Below are 23,070 nucleotides of genomic sequence, written 5' to 3' on the forward strand. Positions count from 1 at the left end.
GGGGCAAAACACATTTCATTAAATGGCGCTCTCACGGTCCAGCCGCGAACAACACAGTTCAAGTTGCCGCCATAAGCGGATACGGCACATGCGGCCTAGGCTCAGTCACGCTCTGAGACACACAGAAAGGCGTAACGCATCGTACCCTCGCGGTAGCAAAAACTTCGGCTCCTGTTTTTGAAAAAAATCATAGAACCTAGGGTAGGCTGAGACTCCGATAGCGTCCAAAGGTCGACTGCTAGGTAACGCGGCTCCCTAGGTTCTTCCCTCAGAAGAAGCGCATGGACTGCTGGTGATCGAGGACATTACAGTCGTGCGTTACCCTACCGGCGGAGAGATGCGGCAAGAATTGAAACGCCTCAACGACCTTTCTTTGCTCAAAAGTGGACAGACGAAGTCTCAGTCGCACACATATTGCGAGTCCTGCTGAGTGAGCAGATGGGGATTTGACAGATCTACCGAATCGACCACCTGCACAGGGTCGAGACCACAAGTTTTTGGCTCCGGAAAGAAGCCTAAACTCTTGGAAAGATCTAGAACGAAGCCCAACCTCTTGGAAGCAGTGGCAAAGGCGATGAGTCGCAGAGGGGAAATCGGCGCGGGAGCTGCAATTGACTCGCGGCTCGGCGGGCGCGGAGGCAGGGTGTCGAGCGGCAGGAGCTGAAGACGGAAAAAAACTCTTGACCTGTGCGTAGGAGCAAAAATGAGAGGACACAGCTGTGTGCTGTGTTCGATGAATGAGAGAAAAAGCTGGAGATGCGCAGACGAGACGGTCTAAACGCGGACGACAGACGGCAAGAAACTGGTCAACGGCGGTTCCTCAGTGTGACAACGCGCACGAACAGCAGCAGACTCTCACGGCTTACTCCCAGAATCGAGAGGTGACGGCTCTCGTCAGAGCGTACAGCGGGGAAAAATCCGACCGAAAGGACGATTGCTTACACAGAAAATTCGATACACCCGGTCTCCGCTTACTTGAGAGGGGAAAATGTTAGGAACACGAAAGGGCGATAGCCACGTTGTCCTCACCGAATGGCGTGCTACGTCGCTCGTTGTAGTCACCGCGCGAGCTCCCTTTCAAAGGATGATGGTATTCTTGTTCCAACGCAGAAAACTCTTCGTTTTCTTCTTTCGTTGGATAGGAGGGTGCCTCTTGGAACAAACGGAAACAAGAAAAAGGCGTTGACGATGTTTCACCCTCTGTCCGCGGTATTAGCTGGATCGAAGCCTAGTCCTGAATAGCCCAGCTGTTGAATCGGGCGCGCGCTGAAGACTTTTGTGTGGCTAATGGGGCACTGTGCTACAAGGGTCTTTCGTAACTAATCTAGTGACACACCACACACTCTTTTTTCCATCGATGATATGTGGATCTGTACAACTCCCACCAAAGGGCGGAGCCATTCAAACCAATGTATGCAAAGTGGTGCAGCTTGATAGTGTAGACACGTGTTGGAATCGCTCGACCACGCGGGAAGGGCAGGGAAAAACCTGGAAGGTTCTACGCCGTCAGGTGGACTGGCTCTACGTCGTGGGAAGAGGCAGAAGTGGTACCCAGTCGCTTAGATAATCGAGAAAGCAAAAGAGAAATGGGGACCTTTAAGTCTTCCCCAAGTAAACGGCTGTTTTAGACTCCCGTGAAAACGTACAAATTAGCAATATAATCGTGTGTCCAATCGCCAACGACAGAAAAACGTAAGTTTTTGACGGACGCCGTACAATGAGTAATCCCTTTTATACACGTAGGATGGCGAGTTCAAGGTGCGATATGTCACGCTTTGCTGAGACAAAAATGGAACAAGGCCGGGCTCACGAGGTTCCCCAGCACGAAAAGTGAAAGCCTAAAAGAACTGCTACTACACTGAATAATCTGAAAGAAGTCTGCCTCAGTTGGGAAAGATCGAACAGGGTAAGTCGTTCAAGGGGAGCAGGCAAAACCTGGATAATATATTTAGTGAAGACGGAAGCAGGCCATGATTTTCGGGTTTCATCATACCTCGGTTCTCGTCATACCCAGCTACGAAGCCTCCACATATCTACGAGGCCCTCATGGTTCTACCAACAAGACCCACCTCCACAACAGCAACCACGTTGACCTAGCTCAGAAACTTCCAGAAAAAGATACGCTCCGGTATCAGCGCAAGACATCTGCACGCGCCAAGGCGCTTTTCACGTCAGTGAAATGTGCGAGCGTTCTATGGAAGGCAAGTGCGTTCGCTTCGAACCTCTTTACTACTCCTGGTGTCGGAAAGCACTCTCCATTACAGAGCCTGAGGCAGTTCTCTACCACTGCCCGGAATTACCCTGATCCGCTGCCGTCAAAATTTCGATGAAACGACACATTTTTAAAGATAGTTTGTGTGATATTGAGGTACAGTTCATGCGCAGTACTCGTTCACTAGTGTAACAAGTAGCTAAGTTTATGTTGAACAGAAATACCCCTTCTTCGGGAGACGGATTCACTTTCCAACCAGGCACCATTGGAAATGCGCAAACTTCGCATACACTACTTCCCCACCACACACACCCTGACCCTACACTACCCGCCAAGTCACACGCGGGAATAAATTTCACTTTTTTGTTACAGAACTGTACTACCGTAATACTTGCACTACCCCTTCAATTTGCGTTGTGACAGCGGGAGGAAGGAGAAACGAGAAAACCGCTGGGAAAAGGCGCCTATGATGAACAGTTTATTGCTCCCTCTTAGGCACACGACGGGAAACTGTACACTACAACGGGTCAATAAAACCTGGTGTCAGTTAACCAGATGTACACTGGCCCGCCTTGAAAGAAAGCTCATCCCTCCGTGTATTCCTGACATCTCAAGGGACGTGCGTCGCCAACTTCGTGCTGTGCGTTACTTCCACAGCCTCTACAGACGACGCGACTGCCGCTTCAACACGCACCATCCCGCTGCTTCGTCCGTAAAAACATACTCCCCGAATCCGCTTTATGAGACCAAAACCAGACAGGAAACAGAACACTGTCATTTGAAGAAACGGCATCTCTTACACGGACAGTGTTGTCTCCATCGACATACCGTCGCGTTCGCAATCATGTTGGCAGGATTCGTCAACGAAAAAAATCGAACGGATTGGATAACCTCCTCAGACTAGATGCTCGCGTGAACAACCTCCCAAAAAGCAACGATCCAAAAAACACCGTCACCATCACCTAATTGGTAACACCTGCCCCCAGCCATGTGTATCCTCTCCATCAAGCCTCAAAAAAATTCCCACACTGCAACTCACTGCGATATCCACAGAGGACGCAACGGACAAAAGTACGTATTTTGATGACGATTGAAGCCACTTGGAGCGTCTCGTGAGGTGTGACACTGTAGACGGTAAACATCAGTCCGTGGATGCGGAATGCTATATATGCGGAAAGTGAAAGATGAGCACCCACGCCGTTTCCGCCAACCGAGCCACCTCCCACAAGTCTGCACTACTAGAGCGTTCTTAGAGTAAAAACGGACCGCGCACACAGAACACACTTTGATAAACGGCGGAATCGACAGCGCCGCTACTTCTCCTGGTCAATGCCACTACAATCACGAGCATGCGCCAGCATTTCCAGAGCTGAAAAAAACGCCGTTAGCGAATTCTCTGCGCCGCATTCACCGACTATGAATGTCCGCAACCAGAAGATGCTCACGAACACCGACCGCTCCCTGCCGGTGTCCTTCCATACACCAGAACAAAAAACCGCAGTTCCCTCTGTTCACATCGACCGAACATCATTTTTCTGCACTACGAAGTCTACGCTACGGAGAAAGACGGCTTCCGCGCCTTCTGCTGGGAACTTAGTCTTGAAGAACACTGCGGTCTCTGCCAGTCCTTACGCCCGCCGTACCGCGAAGCCATAAGCTCTATGAATATGACTCATTAGATCGTCAACTCCAGCCTCTAGTTCACGGCCCTATCGATCTATACAATTCTGCGTTAGACACCGTCCGTACGCGTAGTTCCGTAACGAGTTCTCCCCTATCCGCACGAGGTCCCATTCGACCGGCAGTAATCGCGCGTCCGTTCTACCACGATTCGTACGTTATCAAAATCCCGATGAGCTCTGACGCTTCCCTCGGAACACACTGGTTGCCTGTTTCTAGTTCCCACGTGGTGCGCCCACACTGACACCTACGACAACTTATGATAAAACTCCCTCGTGTCTTCAAAGGCGTCCGCTAAAAACTCCCTAGAAGAAACAGTATCTGACACTCGGAGGACCCCACCCTTCACATGCGCACTGACACATTTTGCTGGGCAGGGGTGAGGCTTTCACCGGGAGATCCCTGATTCCACGAAGAACTCGCCTCCCCCTGTCCGTCCATGTCTTCCCACTGCGACTCAAGGTCGTCTTTCTCGGTCCTTTCCAAAAGAGAGGCGGCAGCAGCTACAGCCGCCTCTTCGCCCACCGCTTGAAACATTTCAATCATCAGCTCTACGCATGCAGCTGTCGTACGCGAGTCTTCGCTACCACACGTCTTCTCACCTGCCTCCTCCGCTTCCTCGAAGTTTCCGTCAGCCCCGTCGCCTAGCTGTGTCTCTGCACGCAAGCCCTTGGTGCCACTCAAGTCGATTGCGAGCGCAGGACGAGCACTACCTGACTCTTTGTCACCCCAAGTTTCCCCGGATTCCGGAAATGTCTCCGATCGAACGACGGCGGCAGGAGTCACAGGAAGTGGCGAGACACCGAGGGTCCCAAGTCCCCCGTCTCCACACTCGCCGCCTTTCTCGAGACAGCTGATACTTCCTGACCACCCTGACAAAATCTGGCTTGCGACTGGAGACAAATCGTACGCCGACGTCGTTGTCGACGAGGCTCGCGAGAACGACCCCGCAGTACAGACAGTCGACCGGCTAGAGAATCGGCGGAGACATGAGAGAGTCCCCATCGAGAGCGTTCCAACTCGCGACAGCACAGAACCGTTCGCCCACGCAGGCCCCGAATCCGCCTTCCCCTCTCCTTCAGAGCTGTCTTCTTCGAATTTCCCTTTGTGCTCACCGCTTCCTAGAGACTCGGCTGCGCAAGTGTCGGAGACTGGCACACTTGCCTGGCCTTTCCCCTCACGCAGAAGCGACGCGTTCCTTGATACATCTCCCTCCTCGTGTGGCTCGACACCACCATGAATCGCCGTCGCTTCGACCTCAGTGCACGCGCCTGCGGTTCCAGTACGGTCAAAGACGCGACATCTCCCCTCACCCTCATACCTGCCCACCTCAAGTCTCTCAGCGCACACCTTTGCCGGCACAGGTTGCCGTGAATCCGAAGAAACTGCCAGAAGAGACGACGTTTCCTCGTGACAAACACGACTTTCCTGGATCGACGCCTGGCGACTCAAACTCCGATCTTTCACCTCCGAAGCCGTCTCCTCGTTGGACTGCTGCTCGGTCTTTCGATCAGAGTTTCGAAAGCCTTCCTCTCTACCAGCCCGTCCTTCCACTGCCTGGACGAGAAGACGACGTGTCTGATCCCTTTCTCCGGACGGCTCGGGGTCGAGGACGTCTCCACTCGAAGCAGACACCGGCGCTGCGCCTGCCGCCAGACGACTCTGGGCTTCTCCCCTCCACTGCAGCGCCTCTTCGATGTCTTCTAAACCACAGGGGATGCCTAAAAGAAACTGCAGCTTCCGTCGCTTCCGCAGTTGCTCCTCCTGGTCGTCCGCCACGTTATCTTTGTTGCTCTCCTGCCGACCTTCGCCGGATGTGAATGTCTCAGACACGCCGCGTTTCACTGCCGTGGTTTTCTCCCCGAGGACAGATATCGAGACACTTCGTCTGACCCTGGGCACCGGATTCCCCGCGCCTCCATGCACCACATGTTCCGCCGCGCGTTCCGCCGTCAAGCGCGCATATTCGTTGTGCGGCAATACACCTGCGATAAGGCACTCGATCGGGTCTACCACACTCACGCCGACTTGGCTATCCGCGACGGTCTGGGACCCGCGAGGTTCTCCCAGGCGTGCTTTCCTCGCAAACTCCTTGGCCAGCGTCGCGGCCTCAACTGGCAATCGGGGAACCGATTTCTCTGAATCCCCAGCTATCGAGAACGCCTTCGCCTCGCCAGCCTTCTCTCCAAGAAAGCCTTCTCCGGCTTCCACCTCCGCATGCCTCTGACGCCAGGCTCCGTAGGACTCTGAGGCTTGCATACAGTCCGATCGACTTCGACTGTCCTCCTTTGCGTCACCCAGGCTGGATCCGTTCGTCGCCGGGGACCGACAAGCCCCCTTCGCCTTCGCCGAGGACACCTGCGACGTCGACAGTGTCTCTCTGTTGCCTTCAAAACGGGATCCACACGGTCCTTCCGACCCGACCTGAGCGCAGTTCCACAGTCCAGCGAGGTTGTCATTTTCGGCGTCGCAGCCTTCGCTGGAAACCGCATGGCCTGGCAAAGTCGTCCCCCCCCGCTCAGAGGGTACCGCGCGCAGGGCGTGTCGAGAGGACCGGCCAGCCATCTGGTCCTTCTTGTGGCCTTCAAGGCGACTCCGCAGCACCGCCGCAGCTGCCGCATGCAAGGCGTCGAGCTGGTGTTGAGTCGCGTCAGGCGCCGACGATGCGTGACCGCTGTGACTCGCCCCTCGCCCGTGGGTACCAGGCAATAAAGAACGTCTGCCGCAATCTTGCTTATCTCGTCGCGGAGTGTCCCTGGCTCTGCGGGGACCAGCGTTTCTGGCGTTCGGAGCTGCAGAGGCGGCGCGGCACGACCCGGCCCGGAGAAGCACCGCGGAGCTGCCGGCCTTGCCGTCTTTGTCCACTCGACGGTCGCTGGCATGCCCTGCTTGGATCCCAGGTTCTCGGGGCTTCACTGCGACTGCAGCCTTCGCCAGGCCAGGCATGGTCTCCAGCTGCCCCTGTCGTCGGACTACTGTCCTTCTGGGAGGAAACGGTGACGCTGTGGTGCCGGCTGCGCTTCGAGAGAAACGCACATTCAACGAAGCGATTCGTGCTTCGGCCAGCGTGCGAATCGGGGCGCCCGGCCCCCAACTCTGGACTGGGGGGACCTGTCTGGGACTGTCGCTCGGCGCACCCTTGAGTTTCTCTGTTTGCAGCGCGGCACTTCGTCCGACCTCGTCTGTTCTTCGCCGCGACACACCCGCCTTAGACAACTCGGGCCGTGATGCCCCCGTTCCAAAGGCGCCACCAAACCTCGCCTCCGCCTCCGTCAACGACCGTGGCACGGCTGTAGGTGTCTTCACTCGTCCTGGCTGGTCTTGGAGAACAGCTTTGACTACGTCGCCGCAAGAGGGCGACCTCGATTCGGATCCTCGCGCGAAGCCGTGGGCGTTGTCTGTCGCGTCCAGACCCGCCTTCACGGAATTCTTGCAGGATGACCAGCAGCCACTCAGCGGCGTGCACCGCGCCTCAGTCCCGCCGACTTCTTTAGGTGACCCCGTCTGTCGGACGAGTCTCCCGAGTTTCTCGCGGCACTGCATGCTCGACAGCTCGTTCGCACTGCCCACCGGGCTGTCCATCGTTGACAGTCTGGACGGACCCATGACTCGGTCTGCTGCCACCTTCTGCGCGGACGTCGGTGTCACTGAGATCTCTCCAGCTCCGTTTGCCTCTCGTAGCCTCTCTAGCAGGGACTCCAAAACCATTTGTGACCACAGTCCGCGAGAGCGCGCCACCGCTTCGAGAGTTTCAGAAAGCAGTGATCCGTTCTTTTTCGTCGGCGCCACGACCTTGCCTATCTCTTCGTTCTCTTCTGCTCCCGAGCCCTGCTGCAAAGTGTCAGTAGTGCGGTGCAGCCGCTCGTCCTCATTTGGTTGAAACGCGTCCTTCGATTTCAACTCCGACTTGCTTTCTGCCTTGGCCTGCGTGCTGCCCTGCTTCTCAGAAATCCATCCCAGGGACTGGAAGGTATCTTCGCATGCATCTGCGATGGCAACAGCAGCTGCCGCCGTCTCCTGCGGCCCGAGGAGAAATGGGCAACCACCGGAAAAAAGCTGGACCTGAGGCAAGCAATGCTTCGTCCTACACGCGACGGGGCAAGCGCCCGTGATGTCTCCGTATACCGCAGCGCGCGAGGCCTGGAGTCTGCGGAGATTAACTGGGTCCGCCCTCTCCACGAAGGTGCAGGCACTCGACGAAACACACCCGCCGTGAGAGCGGCCAGCACCTGCAAAGTTCCCCGGGAAGCCGCCAGCGCAACAACTTTCTGCAGCGCCCCGTACGAACGTTGACGAACTCTTGTCTCCACTTGCACTGCGGACCGCATCAGCTGTCGCCACTCTCCAGCACCCACTGCATGTGCTCTGGCCGCAGCTGTCCAGCCGAGAATCGCCTCTCCACGGTGTGACACAGTCCATGCCGCTCAGACTCAGGCATTCATGGTCGATCGTGACGCCTTTCTCATTCATCACCTCCGCATGTCCCCTGGCCGAACTTCGCTCGCAGCCACACACGACGACCTCACCGAAGCATCCGGTAGTTCTCCACTCTCTGTTGCTCGGCGACGGGAAGCTCTTGGCCGCATTCAAACTGCAGGCGCACATTCTCGGCGGGACCGCACAGCGGCAGAGCCGTACCGTGCCACAACACGGTAGATTTACCTCATCTCTCAATTTCTCGCCCACGGAGACGTCGGAGCGACACCCTGGGGTCCCCGCGAGAAGGCTGTTCGCCGGAGAGGCAACCCCCAGCTTTGAGTTGGAGGGCGACATTATTTCCGGTGAGCTTGTGCACAGTGAGTACTGGCGCTTCGCGCCTGACGCCGACACCGTCAAGGAGCACGACGCTTCCGGTTGCGCGTCTACGACCGCCGCGTCAGCTGGAGATAATACACTAGAGCCTTCTCGTCCTCCAAAGATTCTGGACGCCGGCGACTCTGAGCCACACTCGAGGCGGTTTTCGTTGTCACTGCTGTTTTGGTTATTACATAGAGAAGCGGGAACTGGAAGATTGACACTTTGCTCCGTTGAAAGCACCGCCGCGGAGGACTCAGCTGCCACGACTGAGACGAACACATTCTCGTCAATGGGAGGTGTCTGTTAACATACACACACACAGAGCAGAAAAGGGTATGACACAGATTCAGGCAGGTAGTTCTTCTGTATCTATTTTCGTACAAGGCTTTCGTCGACACTACGTGACAACTGTAGCTGTAACGCATTACGTAAACTGTAAAGATAATGCTGTCCGACTCTGATACTTCACGCAGGAGTTGCTGTCTCCTTGGATAAAGCAAGCGCTGTTTGTAAAGTTATCTCCCTTCTTACCCGAACAAGACGGGACCCTGGGGATGAGGCAGCTACAGGAGTGTTGTCCTTGGATTCTTCTTGAATTGAAGTTGGAGTATCCTCTCCTCCTGTTCGCCGTAGAACAAGTCGTGGTCTCGTCAGCTTCTTGTTTTCCTTCTCCGCATGTGGCTGGCACTGCAGACTCTGCACCTCGCCTTCTTGAGTGGAGTCGTCTTCCTTGGTCCCCGCGGCCAGTTCAGCACCTGTCGACACGGCACATCCGATCTCTGACGGTTGCGGTTCCTTGTCACGAACTCCAGTCTCAGAAGTCTTGCTTGGATGACTCTTAACTTCCTCCGTCGGCTCTCCCTCCATCCTTGGCTCCGTTTCTGCCAGTTGCCTTTCCGCAGACTCCTTCCTCTCCTCTCGATGCACGGGCACAGCGGATTTTCCTTCCGCCGCGGTACTCCCCCAGGTGTCCCGCTTTGCTTCGTCTGCGCTCTGTCTGTTCGGCAGACTGCGCGTTTCTCCCCCGCTACCGCGCGCCTTTGTCTCCTGGGTTGTCTCCATGTGTGATGAGCGCTGCACGGTCTCCGTGATATCCCGATTCTCAGAGGCTTCAACTCGTGTCTTGAACATCGTTTCAGAACGCGTTGTCCTCACCGTTGCCTCTGTGTCTTTTGACTTTTCAAAGTCGTCTGCTCCCTTCTCCGGTATCGCCGCGTCATTGGCTGGAATGTCTGTTTCTCTCCGACCCTCCGGAACAGTCTGGCACCTCGCCATCGCTGCGTCAACTCCGACTGTCTCACTCGCTGCAAGCGCCACACCGGCGTCGTCTTTCTCGGCGACGAAACGGTCGCTCTGCTCCCCGGACTTTCCCCTATCTGTTCCAGGCAGATCCACAAAGTCTTCACATCCTCTCTTGTTCCACACGCCATCCGGCAGCATGCACAGTTTGCTTATCTCGTCCGGGGACTTGTCTTGGTCGGCGGAAATGCTTTCCTGGTCACTGAACTCTTGGGCTGCGTGGTGTGCAAGAGACGACGGCGAGGACTGGTCCCGAGACTCCCCCCAGGATGCGCTGTCCGAGAATGCACAGGTGGACGCCGCGGCTTCACTGCTTGGAGGTGAGAGGTCCTGCTCGTCGGTATTGTCCATCTTTGTCTGAGAAAGACACTGATTCGCGTCGAGTAAGTCCCCCATATCCGGTTCCTTACACGGCATCGCATAGTCCGAGACACCGCACACTCGCCTTTGTCTTTGCAGACCCGGAACCGGAAGACCGTTCAGCATGATTTCCCGGAGGCGTTCAACCACCTTTCACAGACTCCCCCGTGGGTTCGGCAAGACTCGCCTTGGAACCCTGTGTGCCACCCCGACACGGCCGCCGGAGAGAGCGCTAGACACGAACGGCCGTTGGAGAGGGCGCAGTATGCCGTTCTTCAACGCAGAGTAGAGCGCGTCCTTTGAAGGAAACAACAACGCACTGGAGGCGGCTAAATTCCACCGTGAAAAAAACGGAAAAAACTGTTTTCCCTGGCCGACTCTTGCCAGTGGAGTTCGGTAACGGAGATTCCCTCTCTGGTCTGATTCTGTGCACTACCTCAAGAACGGGTTTGAGCCCTGGACATACGAAGGAGACCGCAGCACACCTGAGTTGAGCTCGTTACCACGACTCGGAGACGATTCTCTTCACAGAGTAGTCTTCCTCGCACGAAAGTGTCCCCGTGTTCTGCAACATGTACACACTGTTACAACCGGATTCTGGGCACCGTTCCAAGAAGCCGGATCGCAGGTGCGATCGCCGTGTTGACAGGCTTTCTAAAGCTCTGGTAAACGGTTAAGTCGCGGAATCCGGACGACAAAAAGTGGACGCAACGGCACCGGGCTTTTCCCTAATCTGGAAGGCGGTTCTGTGGCGACGGATTTCGGTTCCGTATCCAGGGCTTCTTGGGTGAAAAAACGCGAATGGCAGAGAAAAGCGACGAATGCACACACTGGATCTTGGGGCTTCAACAACTGTGGCCTCAGTTCTGCTCACAAACACGCAAGGCTGCTCCAGGTTGCCGACTGCATTTCCCGGACCCGCCAGACCCGAACTTCAGAGAGACACACGGACCTGGAAAAGCGAGAGCTGCACTAGAAAAAACGAGCAGAACGCCCGTCTCATGTGCCCAGCCGTCTCTCTGGACAACACTTCTCGTCCCCTGGGGGAGGACCCGGAGAGAAAGTGACAATCGGGAGATGTGGGTTTGGACATCCCGCGAAAATCGAGGGACATCGGGACGGAAAAAGAGACGCCCCCCCCCGCGCGCGCTTCACCCGCCAGTGACGAAGTGGCTAGACGGCACACCTTCGGCGATTCGACCTCAGACTTTGTCTCCAAAGAAAAAACCAGCGCTGCAAGATTTTTCTCCCCGAGAAAGAAACAGAGCGGCACGCCGGGAGCAAAGAGTCTGCAGAAACGGAAGTCGGATCCGCGCCCTCTGCCTGCCACCTCTCGGTCTGCAAGCCGAGGTAACGGCTCTCCGGAACCAGCTTGCCGCACTGGACGACTCCCAGCGCGGCAGAAGAGGTGTGCACATACAGAACTTCCCTTGGAAGGACGGTCAATGCGTGGCGGAGTTTGTGAACAGCGGCGTCGCTACACAGTCCATTTCTCTTTGAAAAGAGGGTAAAGGCCACACGGAAATGCTTTTCCAGGAAAGTGACTCGAGGTATGAGCAACACCTGGCCCCACAGTTCTCCCGAAAGGCGTTTTCCCTGGTGGGTGGCAGGCAGGCTCTGAGCGTCGCACGTACCAGAAGCCCTCTTTTCTCCGGCGACTCTAGGGGCGAAAGGTGTCGAGTAGACACAGGACGCGAAGACAGCCGAATCCACTGTTGCAGAACCGGGGAAACAGACGATTCGAACGTTAACCGACCAGCATTCTGAAGCGAAAAGTGAAATGAGGAAATGGAAAGACGGCAGGAGAAGAAGCACCTGACGGAAACGGCTAAAAATGTGTTGCGCAACGTCTCCGGCTCTAGGATCGGCCAAGCGGCTCGTCCCTTAACACAGGGGGGGTGCGCCACGAATCGAGACGCGAGGAGCTTTGGGGCTTTCGGGAAAGTCCCGAAAGCAAAGCGCCCTGAAAGGTCTGCGAAGCAGCTTTGCGCGCCTGTTGCACCCGATTGTACGTCCGGGGTTTGGGGGAAAGGGGGGGTGGTTGTAAAGGTTCACGTGGAGAGAAATGCGAAATTGTGATGACCAGCCGTTCACACCAAACACACGATTCGGGCAGATGGCGAGAAAAACATTCATTCCAGGGAACACACAACGCCTCAGTCCGACGCCAGTGCGTGACACTCGAGCCTCTCAGTCCACGGAGAATTCGCAGTTCCCTGTTCGGGACGAATTCCTTTTTGCACTCTGCCGGCACCGCCGGATGGGGCTCTTTGGCGTTCTAAAAAGGGAATCAAATTTGCACAAATACGGTAGAAATGCATTTAGAGAGAAGTCCAGGCGTTAGCTATCGAGAATGTTTTGCCATACGACTTGATGCAACTGCTTGCCAGCGATAATGCCACGATTTTGCCACACCACTTTCGCCGTGGCATACCCGGGTTGCGTCGTGGTCTTGAAAGATCAGGAGAACGCCGGCTGCGTTGCCGAATCTGGTAGCGCCGTATACCGCTTGGAAATTCAGCGAAATCGGGCGAGAGAAACTTGTAACCTTTGTGTTGCTAGAGAGAGAGAGAGTCAAAATGGGGGGGGGTCGAGGCACGGTGCTGCGCCTGGCACTACAGGGTTTTAACTCACACCGCAGAAGTTAGGGGTACGGACTTCGAAAAAAGCGAACGCATTCGCGTACCTTCTGGAACAGACACAGGGATAATAGAGATTTTGGAAGCCGCCACTTTAGCTAGACAAACTGCGGTCGCGTGGGAGGCAGTGCTTCGCTACAGTACAGGGCTTAACCGAGACAGGAGACGAAAGGCATTTTCAGAAGATGTGTGCTCTTGCGGGAATGGATGAAGTCACCTGCAGGGACTATTAAGGTTGCGATCCGTTTGAAGCTGTCCTGTCAAAAATGTACCATGAAACAGGGGACAAACGATCGGGAACGTCGCCGCAGAATCGAATTAAAAACACAGATCACCGGTCCACATCTGTGAGTACTGGAGGTCTTAGCGAGGGACAACGGGTTGCACACGGAAGACACCCGACACAGTGTGTGCGAGGCCATGACGGCGGTATGTGTGTGCCGACTTTATTTTGCGGAACGACCAAGCGCCAGAAGGGAAGACACTCGTGTTCGAGTGTGTTGCTCGCGCAAAACGTTCCTCGTAACGATGTAAGTATCGCAACTGAAATGTGCAGAAAGATAGATGTGAGAATACATGGAATTACAGCTCACCTGTGCGACATTCGAGACAGAATGGACAATCGACCTGTGTGGAGGTTCCTGGGGGGGGAGGCGGGCAGGTCACGTCAACCAGTCCTTCCGGGGCGCACATCGTCGTCTCTATGAGCCTTTTTTCGCGAACGATTAGCGATTTGGTCCCAGCATTGGCTCGCAGTATTTTGTCCGTGTTCATGGCCGCTGCCGCAACGCGTGGTGTGTTCCGGGACCTTGTGGAGGTAGCTATAACCGCGTCGCACATCGTTCCGCGCCTCGTTTCACCAGCCTCCCCGAGGAAATGTTGCTGCTAGGCCCGGACTCAGTGCTCTCTGGCGCGAGACACTTACCACGATATCTGTAGCGTTCCAAAGCTACTTAGATCGAAGGAACTACATTACCTAGCATCGATGGCGGCTACATGGTGCGAAAGACGTGAACGAGTACGCCTCTTTGTAAGCCCTGTTGTCCTTGTCAGAACAGTTCAGCAGTATCCACGAGACACAATGTTGTGTTCTATCCACCACCTACTCTCGAGTGCAGCGTCTGCTGCCAGCGACGCACTAAACACGAGTTGCGTCGCGTACAATTCACAAGCAACAGTTATGGGTAGAGTTTTTCTCTCTTTTTTTGTGGCGGTATGGTGAAATGTAGGTATTCCAATAGCTATTTTTTGTACAACAGATGCTTACACCGCCGGACGAGACGTGGTTCCAGAAAGGGAGACGTCCCTTTGATTCGCTGCCAGTATCCTCACATCGTTTATCAGATTGCTCCTACCTTAGTAAGCTCGTCCTAGGTAGTTCGGACTGGCTACGGCTTGCTGCCACAGCGAGGCTATTTTTCTCAGAATTTCCGAGATCCAACGGTAGACTTGCGCGAGGGCGCAGAGTTCACACCTAGAGATCAGGCTTGCCTACACAGTGCTGTCGTGGTTCGCGGAACTTCATTACATCGATAAGCTGCAGAGTACGGTTCTATCTAGAAATCATCTAAAAAGTGAGTCTGCTGTTTCTGGCCCACGACAGAATCTCCGGCTCATCGGGCTCGGAGCCTGCGCAACAGTGACCGGAGGTAATCCTGTCAGCTCCACCTTCGAGTTTGGACTTACATACGCTTTCATTCGGAGAGGACATCTAGCAAGGCGTTAGCGTCATCATGAGAATCACCTCCACTTTTTCATTCGCCTACGGTGCTGTCTTCACGATCTCGTTGGCCAAACCCCGAATATATGTAGCGCTTCCTCTTTGCGGTGAGGACGCCCTTGTTGTGTGTCAGGACTCTTGTCGCGGGGGGGGGGGGGGCGTTAGATCGGGGGAAGAAGACGCGTTCTTTTTACGTTTCTCCCTTGCAGTTTCTCGCAACCTACGTTCTGTCAGAACTCTTGTCAACTCTTCATCACGCCAGGGAACAGCAACTCAGGCTTCGACCGGTGCAACAGGACGACGCATTCTCCGCTCTAGCAACGCTGCCAAGAAAAACAAGAAGCAGCGGAAAAAAACTTCGTCTGGGACGCTTCCGATCGAGAACGCAGGAAGGGGAAGTTCCTCGGAGCCTACTCCCCTCACTCCAGGCTGCCGACCTCGCGGTCTGTTGCCGTGAAGGCCGCCTTCCTCACAACCGCACCATCCCCAGTGCGCTATTTGTTTAAGAAAAGAAACACAGGCCCTTTTCATTGAGCTGCAACTGAAGATATTATCAACAGCGTTCTTTGAAAGAAACGACGAAGTCTGCGATGCTGTGGAGGCGGTTGATTCCTATGGGGAGCAACTACGGTCGAGACAGTCGTGTCTCCCGCTAGCTGATTTGCGTCCCGTTGCCCTGCATGCACGGGCTTCTGTCAAAAGAGGGAAATTATTCCCGAAACTTCTTGCCGCTTTCTCGTTCGCATTTCCTGTTTATGATCATCACAAGACAGAGGGTGCGGACTCTCTGCCCGTGGAGAGTGTGGTGTGTGCGCCCCTGCCTATGCAGTCTTGCCGATCCCGTGCCTCGCGGTTTCCCTGGAGTTCGGTTTTGTCTCTCACTCTTCGTTTCTTCCTTTTCGCTCTGCGAGTCTTTCTTTTTCAACTTCCCCTTTTCGTTCGTTCTTCTCGCTTGGCATTTCTTCTGCAGCGGCTTCCCTCCAAAGACTCCCCGTAACGCCTCTTTCTCTTCGGCGGGTTCCCCCAAGCACGCGAGCCGGAACTCAGCGGCTGCTCTGCTTCGTTCTCTGGTTTTCCTCTATCGTTTGCGTCCGCTTCAGCTCCCTTCTTTTGTCTTTGCTCGTTTCTTCTGTTTTGCGTTGGAATTTTCACTAGAGGCCCACGAGAGCGGCACCCGGCGCCGAGATGTGACAGTCCGGAGAAGCGAGTCACGGCTCGGGCTGCCTGACTCCCCGCTCGTTAGGAAGGCAACGTACCTCCCAGGGAAGACTCCGAAACACGAACTTCAGAAAATTCAATTACTTAGAGGGGTAAAAATCCAGTCTTATATACACCTATGTGTGTCTTGTTACCGCCATTTGCAGAGACGCGGTACATAGAATGAAACCCTACTTCCCGATGTCGCCGCCCTCCGCGCCTGCGCCACACAGCATTTCTGGCGCGAACGGTGACTCTGTGGATCTTCTGTCTTGTTTGAATATGTCTTCCTGAAGTCGCAGAGCTTTCTCCCTTTTTCCAGTCTCAAATGCATGCGGGTGCTTCCTCACGGTTCGCCAAGCAGCTCCGCCCGTGCAAGGTTTCGCTGGCTCGTCGGCTATTTTCGCGCCGTCCACACCCGTGTTTCGTCTCCCGTCAAGTCTTGCGTCTTTTCTTCTCCGTATAGTCTCTCACGGTTCTCTCTCTCCTTCCCACTCTGCATCTTGTCAGTTCTCGCGCCTCCTGGGTGTTCTGTGCCTCTTCTCTCGCCTGTCATCTTCCTACGCCTCTGTTTTTTCTCGAGTCGCCCTCGTCTCCTCCCGCCTACCTCTTTGATCATTCGCCTCTTGTTTTGCGTTCTCGCGCTCTTTCTCTCTCCGTTAACTCGACCGTTCCTCGTTTCCCCTCCACCTTCCCTCGGGGACTCTCTCTCGGTCCTTCTTTCCTCCCGCGCGGATCCGAGCCACCGTAGAACATGTTGTTCTTCTTTCTCTCTCCTCTCATCTTCTCACTCTTGTCCCGGTCCTGAGCCTGCTTGCGCCTTCTGTTCCTCGGCTCTCTCTGCGGCTCTCTTGCGAGGCGCGTGCGATTCGCGCTGTCTCCTTCGCTCTCCCCCTGCGCCACACTCTCGCTGTCGCGTTGTTCATCTCTTCTTCCTTCTCTTTGCCCCTCGCTTTCCCCTCTTACCTTCCACTTTTTCTTTCTGCTCTCCCTCCTGTGTAAAGAGGAGATGAAAGAGTCGGCGGAGTCTGGGGCGTCTTCGCGGCGCCGTTCGTCGGGGACGCCTGCGCTGGACTGGAGCACGCAGAGGCAGCAGCTGCGGCGAGTCTCTTCAGGCTCGAACTTTGCGTCTGCGGCGACTCCTGAAGATTTCATTTTCTTTGAGCAGTTGCCGCTGGTCCTCGACTTGGGCACTGCCTTCATCAAGGCTGGCCTGGGAGGCGAGCCGGAGCCGCAGTGCGTCTTCCGTGCAGGTCGTCCTTCCGAACTGGAAGAAAATGGAAAGCTCATCCCGAGCATCTACGTGAAACAAACGGCGGCAGAAACGCATGAGGCGCTCAAGTGCAGGCTCCGCATCGCTCTCGACGATCTCTTCTTCCGTCGCCTCTCGATTCAGCCCCGGGACCGGGCCTTCGTCCTTTGCGAAGGCCTGATGAAGAACTCCTCCGAAAAAGCTGCTCTCGTCGAGCTCCTCTTCGAAATCTACGATGTAAACTTCTCCACAGCCACTACGGCCGCCCTCCACTCCGAAGAGCCACAGTCTCTTTCCAATGCAAACTACATGCAGAGAATGTTTTATGACCCTCTTTAGCGAGTACACTATGTCTATCTTTATCCATATACCCCGGTCTGTCTATATTTATCTCTATCCCAGTCTGTCTCTATCCCTCTATCCCAGTCTGTCTATATTTATCTCTATGAGGAGCTGGAAACTCGTTCTGGCGAGGCTGCTTGTGTAGAGAACTCAGCTCTTTCTTGCGAGGGATATAAATAAATATATATACGTATATAGATGTAGGTTTGTCGGCTTCTTGAGGAAGTGGAAATGTATATACATGAAGAGGCTGTGCATAGGGATGTATCGGCGTTTTCTACGGAGCATGCTTGAATGATGCTTGGTCAACTCCATGGCGTAGAAATGTTTGTGGACTCTGATGTGGAGCACTCTCGACTTCAGTTTGAATCCTCTTCATCCGACTCTCATCACGTTTAGTGACTCCAACCATTTCAGCAGACCCAGGCAGCTCAGACACCCGTGAGACGAAGCACCTTCAGTTGTGCGTCTTGTCTCTTCCCAGGTTCCAAGCATTTCGTTCATCCCCGACCTTGTCTCCCCTCTCTACTGCTGCGGAGTGGATACAGGCATCGTTGTCGATGTCGGGTAGGCACGCAAAGGCTCCACGAGTTCGTTTTTTCTTTTGCCCTTCTTTGACGGTCGCTGGTTTCCGTTTCTCCGGCAACACGGTGTCTCTAAAGAGGCACTGCTTCCCCGCCGTCTGTGCTCCGTGAACGGCGCAGCCGCGGATAGAAAGGCTGCTCCCGTGATTTCTCTCATGTTCGGATTCAAGGCTTCTGACCAATGAACCACTCTTGCGTAGATGCACGCAGATAATTATGTGACTGTGTACTCAGAAGACCATGAATTCTAGCGACAGCTCCTACGACTTTAGGGGATAGGTGCACTCTCTGGCGTTCCCGATCTGTGTCTTCTCCGCCTTCACCGTGTCCGGTCTCCTTTGTGCAGAACGTTTTCACGCTGGTCTCCTCTTTTTCGACTGCATTCACCATTCCCCATTCCCTCTCCCTGCACCGAAAGGTGTATTTCGCTTTCCTTTCTCGCGTTGTGGTTCTGCAGATACCAAGACACACGAGTTCTGGCGACGGTCTTGGGGTGTCCGTACCTCCGTTCGCTGACTGCGGCGGGCGTTGGCGGAGCCTCTGTGGATCGCGAACTTCGCCAGTTGCTGCGGGCCTCCTTTGCGAACGAACCAGCGACTGTCAGTCTGGTGAGTTTCCTAAAGAAAAGTGATCGCGCATCTGCGTTCCCTGAAAGGAAAGAAACGTTCTCTGTATCGCGTGAAGAAAGTGCAAAAGGAGTGCGGTGAAAAAACACGAGTGCCTGCGAAACGCCTTCGCCGACGAACCAGCGACTGTAAGTCTAGAGCACCTCTAGTTCTTTTTCGTCCTCACTCGCGTTCGAGCAGTCTTCTGTCTCGTTCCCTGCTTTCTTCACCGCATTCTTGTCGCCTTCTCTCGCCTCTTCTTGATCGGAGACGTCGGCTGTTCTCGCCTGCTGTCGGGGTGCACTCTGGAGGCGAGAAGGTTGTCCAGACTGCGCTTCTTTTCCACTTCTGTTTCGTCACTTGCCGCTGTCGCGTTCTCTCCGCGCTGTCGCCAGGTCGAGTCGCTGTCTCCGGAACAAATCGAAGAAATCAAAGTGACATGCTGCTACGTCGCCTTCGACCTCCAAGAAGCTGCTTCACAGCGGGAGAAGAGAGATGCGAAGAGACGCGAACCAGCGGGAGAGACAGTCGAATTCGCACAAGTCGAGAGCGGAGTCGAGGCCTTCAAAAGCGAAAAGGCGATTCAGTTCCGCGTGAACAAAGACACGATTCTGACCATCAGTCCAGAGTGCCGGTACGCACGTCGAAGCGAAGCAGGAAAAGTGGACAGGGCATTTCCAGGCGAGAACAGATCGGCCCAGGCGCGAGACAAGAGGAAAGGCAGAGAGAAGGGCAGAGGCAGACGAGACAGGAAAAGCGACAGGAAGAGGGGAGAGGAGGAAGGAAATACAGATGGAACAAGAAGGGGAGAGACATGTAGCGAGAACCGTGCGCTTTGCTGCGTCGCGCCTCTGAATCAAGAAAGACGATACACCTCACAAGTTGTCCATTTGCATTTCACCTCGTTAACGAAAAACCACTCACGGAAGGGGTGTTAGCCAGCGAAAAACGGGACTTTCCGTGGGTGTACGCCTCAGTGAATCTCAGACACCCTACGCGTCTTTGCTTCTGCGAGCGCGGAGGACAGTCTCTCTGATCCTTGTCTCTTTCTTAAACGGGAACTCTTCGTAATCGCTGCAGGTGGAAGGCATGTGAAGTTCTCTTCGGCGCTGCGGATGGCGCAATCTCGTCCATCCAAGAGGCCATTGTGGAGTAAGCTTTCGGTCGTTTTCATTTCGTTTTTCCTCGACGAAAACAGCGGATTCTTCGTGCATTATGCTCCCTTGTAGTGACATCGAGGGCGACCTGTTGGCCTAGCCACTGGAGAAGCAGAGCTGCATGTACATATGTAGATATATATGAATGTTGTGTAGTCGTGGTTTTCCTTATCCATACCAGCCATTCGGTGCATTTGCGGGCCCTTCAGCATGTGTCTCGGCAGAAACGTCTCTTTGTGGTACCCACCAAGACACCTTATTCTTTTATCCCCATCCTTCATACCCGTGTATAAATTACATATTTGCATACATGTGCGCATATGTACGAATGTATATACATATATATATGCATATATATATATGTAACTATTGCTGTTTGTGAACACGCGCTGATGCACTGGTAAATCGGTTTATTTATGCATGCACTGCTTTCTCGAGGTGCATCTGTCGTGCTTCGCCGTGAGGTCTTTCCTGGTTGTTCTCGATAGGCCGCAGCTCTATGACACCCGGCAGTTTCGAGGCTGGTTCCTGTTTTTGCGTCGCAGATCCATTCGCAAATGCCCTTTCGAAATGAGAAGATTGATTGTACAAAACATCCTTCTGTGTGGAGGTACAACTCAGTTTCGAGGCTTCACAACTCGACTGGCCGTGGAACTCGAGTAAGTCTACTCTCAACAAGTTTACGCTCTTCTGTAGCCCTCATCCGTAGATATCCATTCTATACAGCCATCTATGCACTGCCCACTGTCCACATCGTCTGCATCCTACATATATGTACATTTGTGAATATGTTTTCTCGGTTTCATATATATATATATATATATCTGCATCTACATGTACGTGTATGTATACATTTATATATATATATATATATATATATATATATTCGCATGCGAGTGAATGTTTTCAGATGTGTGCATAGGCGGCGAGTGGGAAGAGATAATTGCAGAGAGGACAACTTGTGTGTTTTGCGTGAATTGTGAATCGTTTTTTTCAGAGCGCATTTGGCGGAAGAGCCAAAGCTTCAAACACTCCGACGTTTCGTCCAGTTCGGCGTTCCGTGTTTTGCTCCTCTTTTGCGAGCGTGGACGGGAGGCTCCATGCATGCAGGCCTCGAAGGCAGACAAGTCAGTTCGGAAATGAACATCGTCACAACTTTCATTCTTTCCCTTTTCGTCTGTGTCTCCCTGCTTGTCTCCCCACGCGTCGAGCCTCACCACTTGGACGCGACATGCGCAAGCAGCGACCCGCGTTTACCCGCTGTCCCTGCTGTGGTCCTTCTCTGTGTAAATAGAGAAACGAAGCAAATGAAAGCTGGAAAATCTCTGTTCTTGTGGTGGTGTAAGTAGCCAACGGGGAGCCTCTCTGCAATTCGAGGCTTTTGCGGGAAATACATGCAAGTCTCAGGGACTGCATGCACCTCGAGAACTGAGGGTTTCTTCCCAACGTTCTCGAAGGCTCGTTTCGCCTAGAAAGACCAGATGGATGAGAATGCGTGCATTCCGCCCGTGTAGCGTTATCCCCCTCCTTCAAGAGTTTCTAGTCTCTTCTTCCCCGGAGTTTCGAATCGAAGACGCATACGACGCGACAAGTGACGGAGAGACGTCGAGGGAGAGGGTCAAACCTTGTCTTCACTTTGTTTCCTGTTTCATTCAGGAGTACACAAAAACTGAGTACGAACGCGGAGTTCCTGTGCCCGACTGGACGTCGTGGATTTTCCACTCTCTTCCATCGTCAGAGGATGCCACGCAGGCGTCTGCAGGAAACACAGCCGAGACTCACGAGCCTTCTTCTCCAGAGACACACTGACGCTGTCGCTTCTCTCTGAAAAGGCGACGGCAGAAGGCAAACTAAAACTCATGAAAGGGAAAGGAGAGGACGGAGGCGGGCCTCTTGAGCGGGTCTCTAGGCGTTTTTTGGGTGTGTGGTTTGCGCCCTGAAAGGAAGACTTGGACTACGTAGTGTTTTCTGCAAAAAAGTAACTCTCTGACCGTCTCTAGCCACTCCAAGCGGAGCGTTTTCTCTCGACAGCTGCCGCAGAAGTACTGAGAGGTCTTGTCGCAACTCTTTACTGGCTATAAGTCAAATGCCAATGGGTGAAAGGCGTATCTCGTGGCCATATTCTCGATGTGCAGCTACGATGCAACAGCAAGAGAACGGGTCTGAGTGCGTGCCTAATAGAATGATAACTAGCGTTTTAAAAGTTTCAGGGGGAAGGAACGTTTTTTGTTTTAATGCGACTATGAAAAAGAGACCGTTCGAGGACGATCTACGGCCGAAAAGCGCACCTTTCGATCCTGGGACAGAGACGGGCTTTTCACCGGTAGATTTATGAAAAACTCGACTCTTCGATAGTTTAACCGCTACTGTCGGGACTGTATGTTATGTACTTGCGGCAGTACTAAGAAGCCTATTTTTCCGAATAAATTTCAGGGAAAACCTAATATTCGCAAACCCTTCCATTTACTCAAAATTTGTACAGTTCAATGGTAAGTATGTAACCGGAGAGCTATACTACCCTGATTAAAGAAGCACTTCAAGGTAGCATCGACAATAAAATGACTTAAATGTATAACGGTGAGTATAAATAGACCATTCTCAAATTCTTGACTGGTCGCGCAGGCGGATGCGAATTCGTTATAGCCTAGTGCAGTGTGGCGTGTGAACGGCACTCGAATCCGTCGTTCTTTTAAAGGGCGGATCTTCGTCCATTTTGAAGAATGTGGTTTCTCCTGTCGATGGAGCTTCGACTGCTTCATCAACACACACGGTTCTGTCGAGGGTGGAATGCACAGCCCGTCGCGGAAAGAGTACAATACAGGAGCGACACTTCAGACCGAAGTTGACAAACTGTTCGACAACACAGGAATAGGCGCTTGCGTGTCAGGCAATGACTCCGTAGAAACCTACTCGGTACAAAATCAGTCACAAAAACCACGTTCATATCTGGTGAACGTACGTTCTAACGTAAAGAGTGGTGCACACTGTTCTATAAGTGCGCACACACGTGAAACAGAGACGTTCTCTACCAGCGAAAAAAGGGTCACGAAACAACACACAGTCTCGGAAAGGACTGGAAGGTCTCTTTTGTATTCTCAAGGGACCCCTTTAACGATTTCTGGTTGGCAACGTTGGTTTCCCCTGCTTTTCGCAGAGTCAGGCATTTGTGTGAATTGCACTCCCTGTTTCTGGACAGACAAGTCAGGAAAGTTGTTTGACAGTGGTG

At 53.8% G+C, this 23,070-nt stretch overlaps 2 protein-coding genes across 2 annotated transcripts; one reads left to right on the forward strand and one right to left on the reverse strand.

Moving 5' to 3' along the window:
- Positions 1-1,669: 1,669 nt before the first annotated feature.
- TGME49_221400 (hypothetical protein) lies at positions 1,670-14,308 on the reverse strand. The gene is made up of 2 exons (XM_002369928.2): positions 9,221-14,308; positions 1,670-8,989 (listed from the first exon to the last, which is right to left on the reverse strand). Exons 1-2 carry the CDS (start codon positions 10,472-10,474, stop codon positions 4,238-4,240), a joined length of 6,006 nt encoding a protein of 2,001 aa, XP_002369969.1. The 5' UTR covers positions 10,475-14,308; the 3' UTR covers positions 1,670-4,237.
- Positions 14,189-22,329, forward strand: ALP4 (actin-like protein ALP4). The gene is made up of 9 exons (XM_018779915.1): positions 14,189-14,346; positions 15,678-17,393; positions 17,983-18,065; positions 18,540-18,690; positions 19,083-19,321; positions 19,768-19,839; positions 20,390-20,503; positions 20,842-20,971; positions 21,501-22,329. Exons 2-9 carry the CDS (start codon positions 16,914-16,916, stop codon positions 21,651-21,653), a joined length of 1,422 nt encoding a protein of 473 aa, XP_018638263.1. The 5' UTR covers positions 14,189-14,346; positions 15,678-16,913; the 3' UTR covers positions 21,654-22,329.
- The last annotated feature ends 741 nt before the right edge of the window (positions 22,330-23,070 follow it).

The sequence above is a fragment of the Toxoplasma gondii genome, chromosome II (assembly GCF_000006565.2).
Source record: "Toxoplasma gondii ME49 chromosome II, whole genome shotgun sequence".
In the NCBI taxonomy this organism is placed as follows: domain Eukaryota; phylum Apicomplexa; class Conoidasida; order Eucoccidiorida; family Sarcocystidae; genus Toxoplasma; species Toxoplasma gondii.

Coding starts and splice junctions, on each gene's coding strand:
- TGME49_221400 (XM_002369928.2), bottom strand. CDS start 10,474: ATGCTGAACGGTCTTCCGGTTCCGGGTCTGCAAAGACAAAGGCGAGTG. Junction 8,990..9,220: donor CAGGGTCCCGTCTTGTTCGG/GTAAGAAGGGAG, acceptor GTATGTTAACAG/ACACCTCCCATTGACGAGAA.
- ALP4 (XM_018779915.1), top strand. CDS start 16,914: ATGAAAGAGTCGGCGGAGTCTGGGGCGTCTTCGCGGCGCCGTTCGTCG. Junction 18,066..18,539: donor GGCATCGTTGTCGATGTCGG/GTAGGCACGCAA, acceptor GTGGTTCTGCAG/ATACCAAGACACACGAGTTC. Junction 20,972..21,500: donor CAGGCCTCGAAGGCAGACAA/GTCAGTTCGGAA, acceptor TGTTTCATTCAG/GAGTACACAAAAACTGAGTA.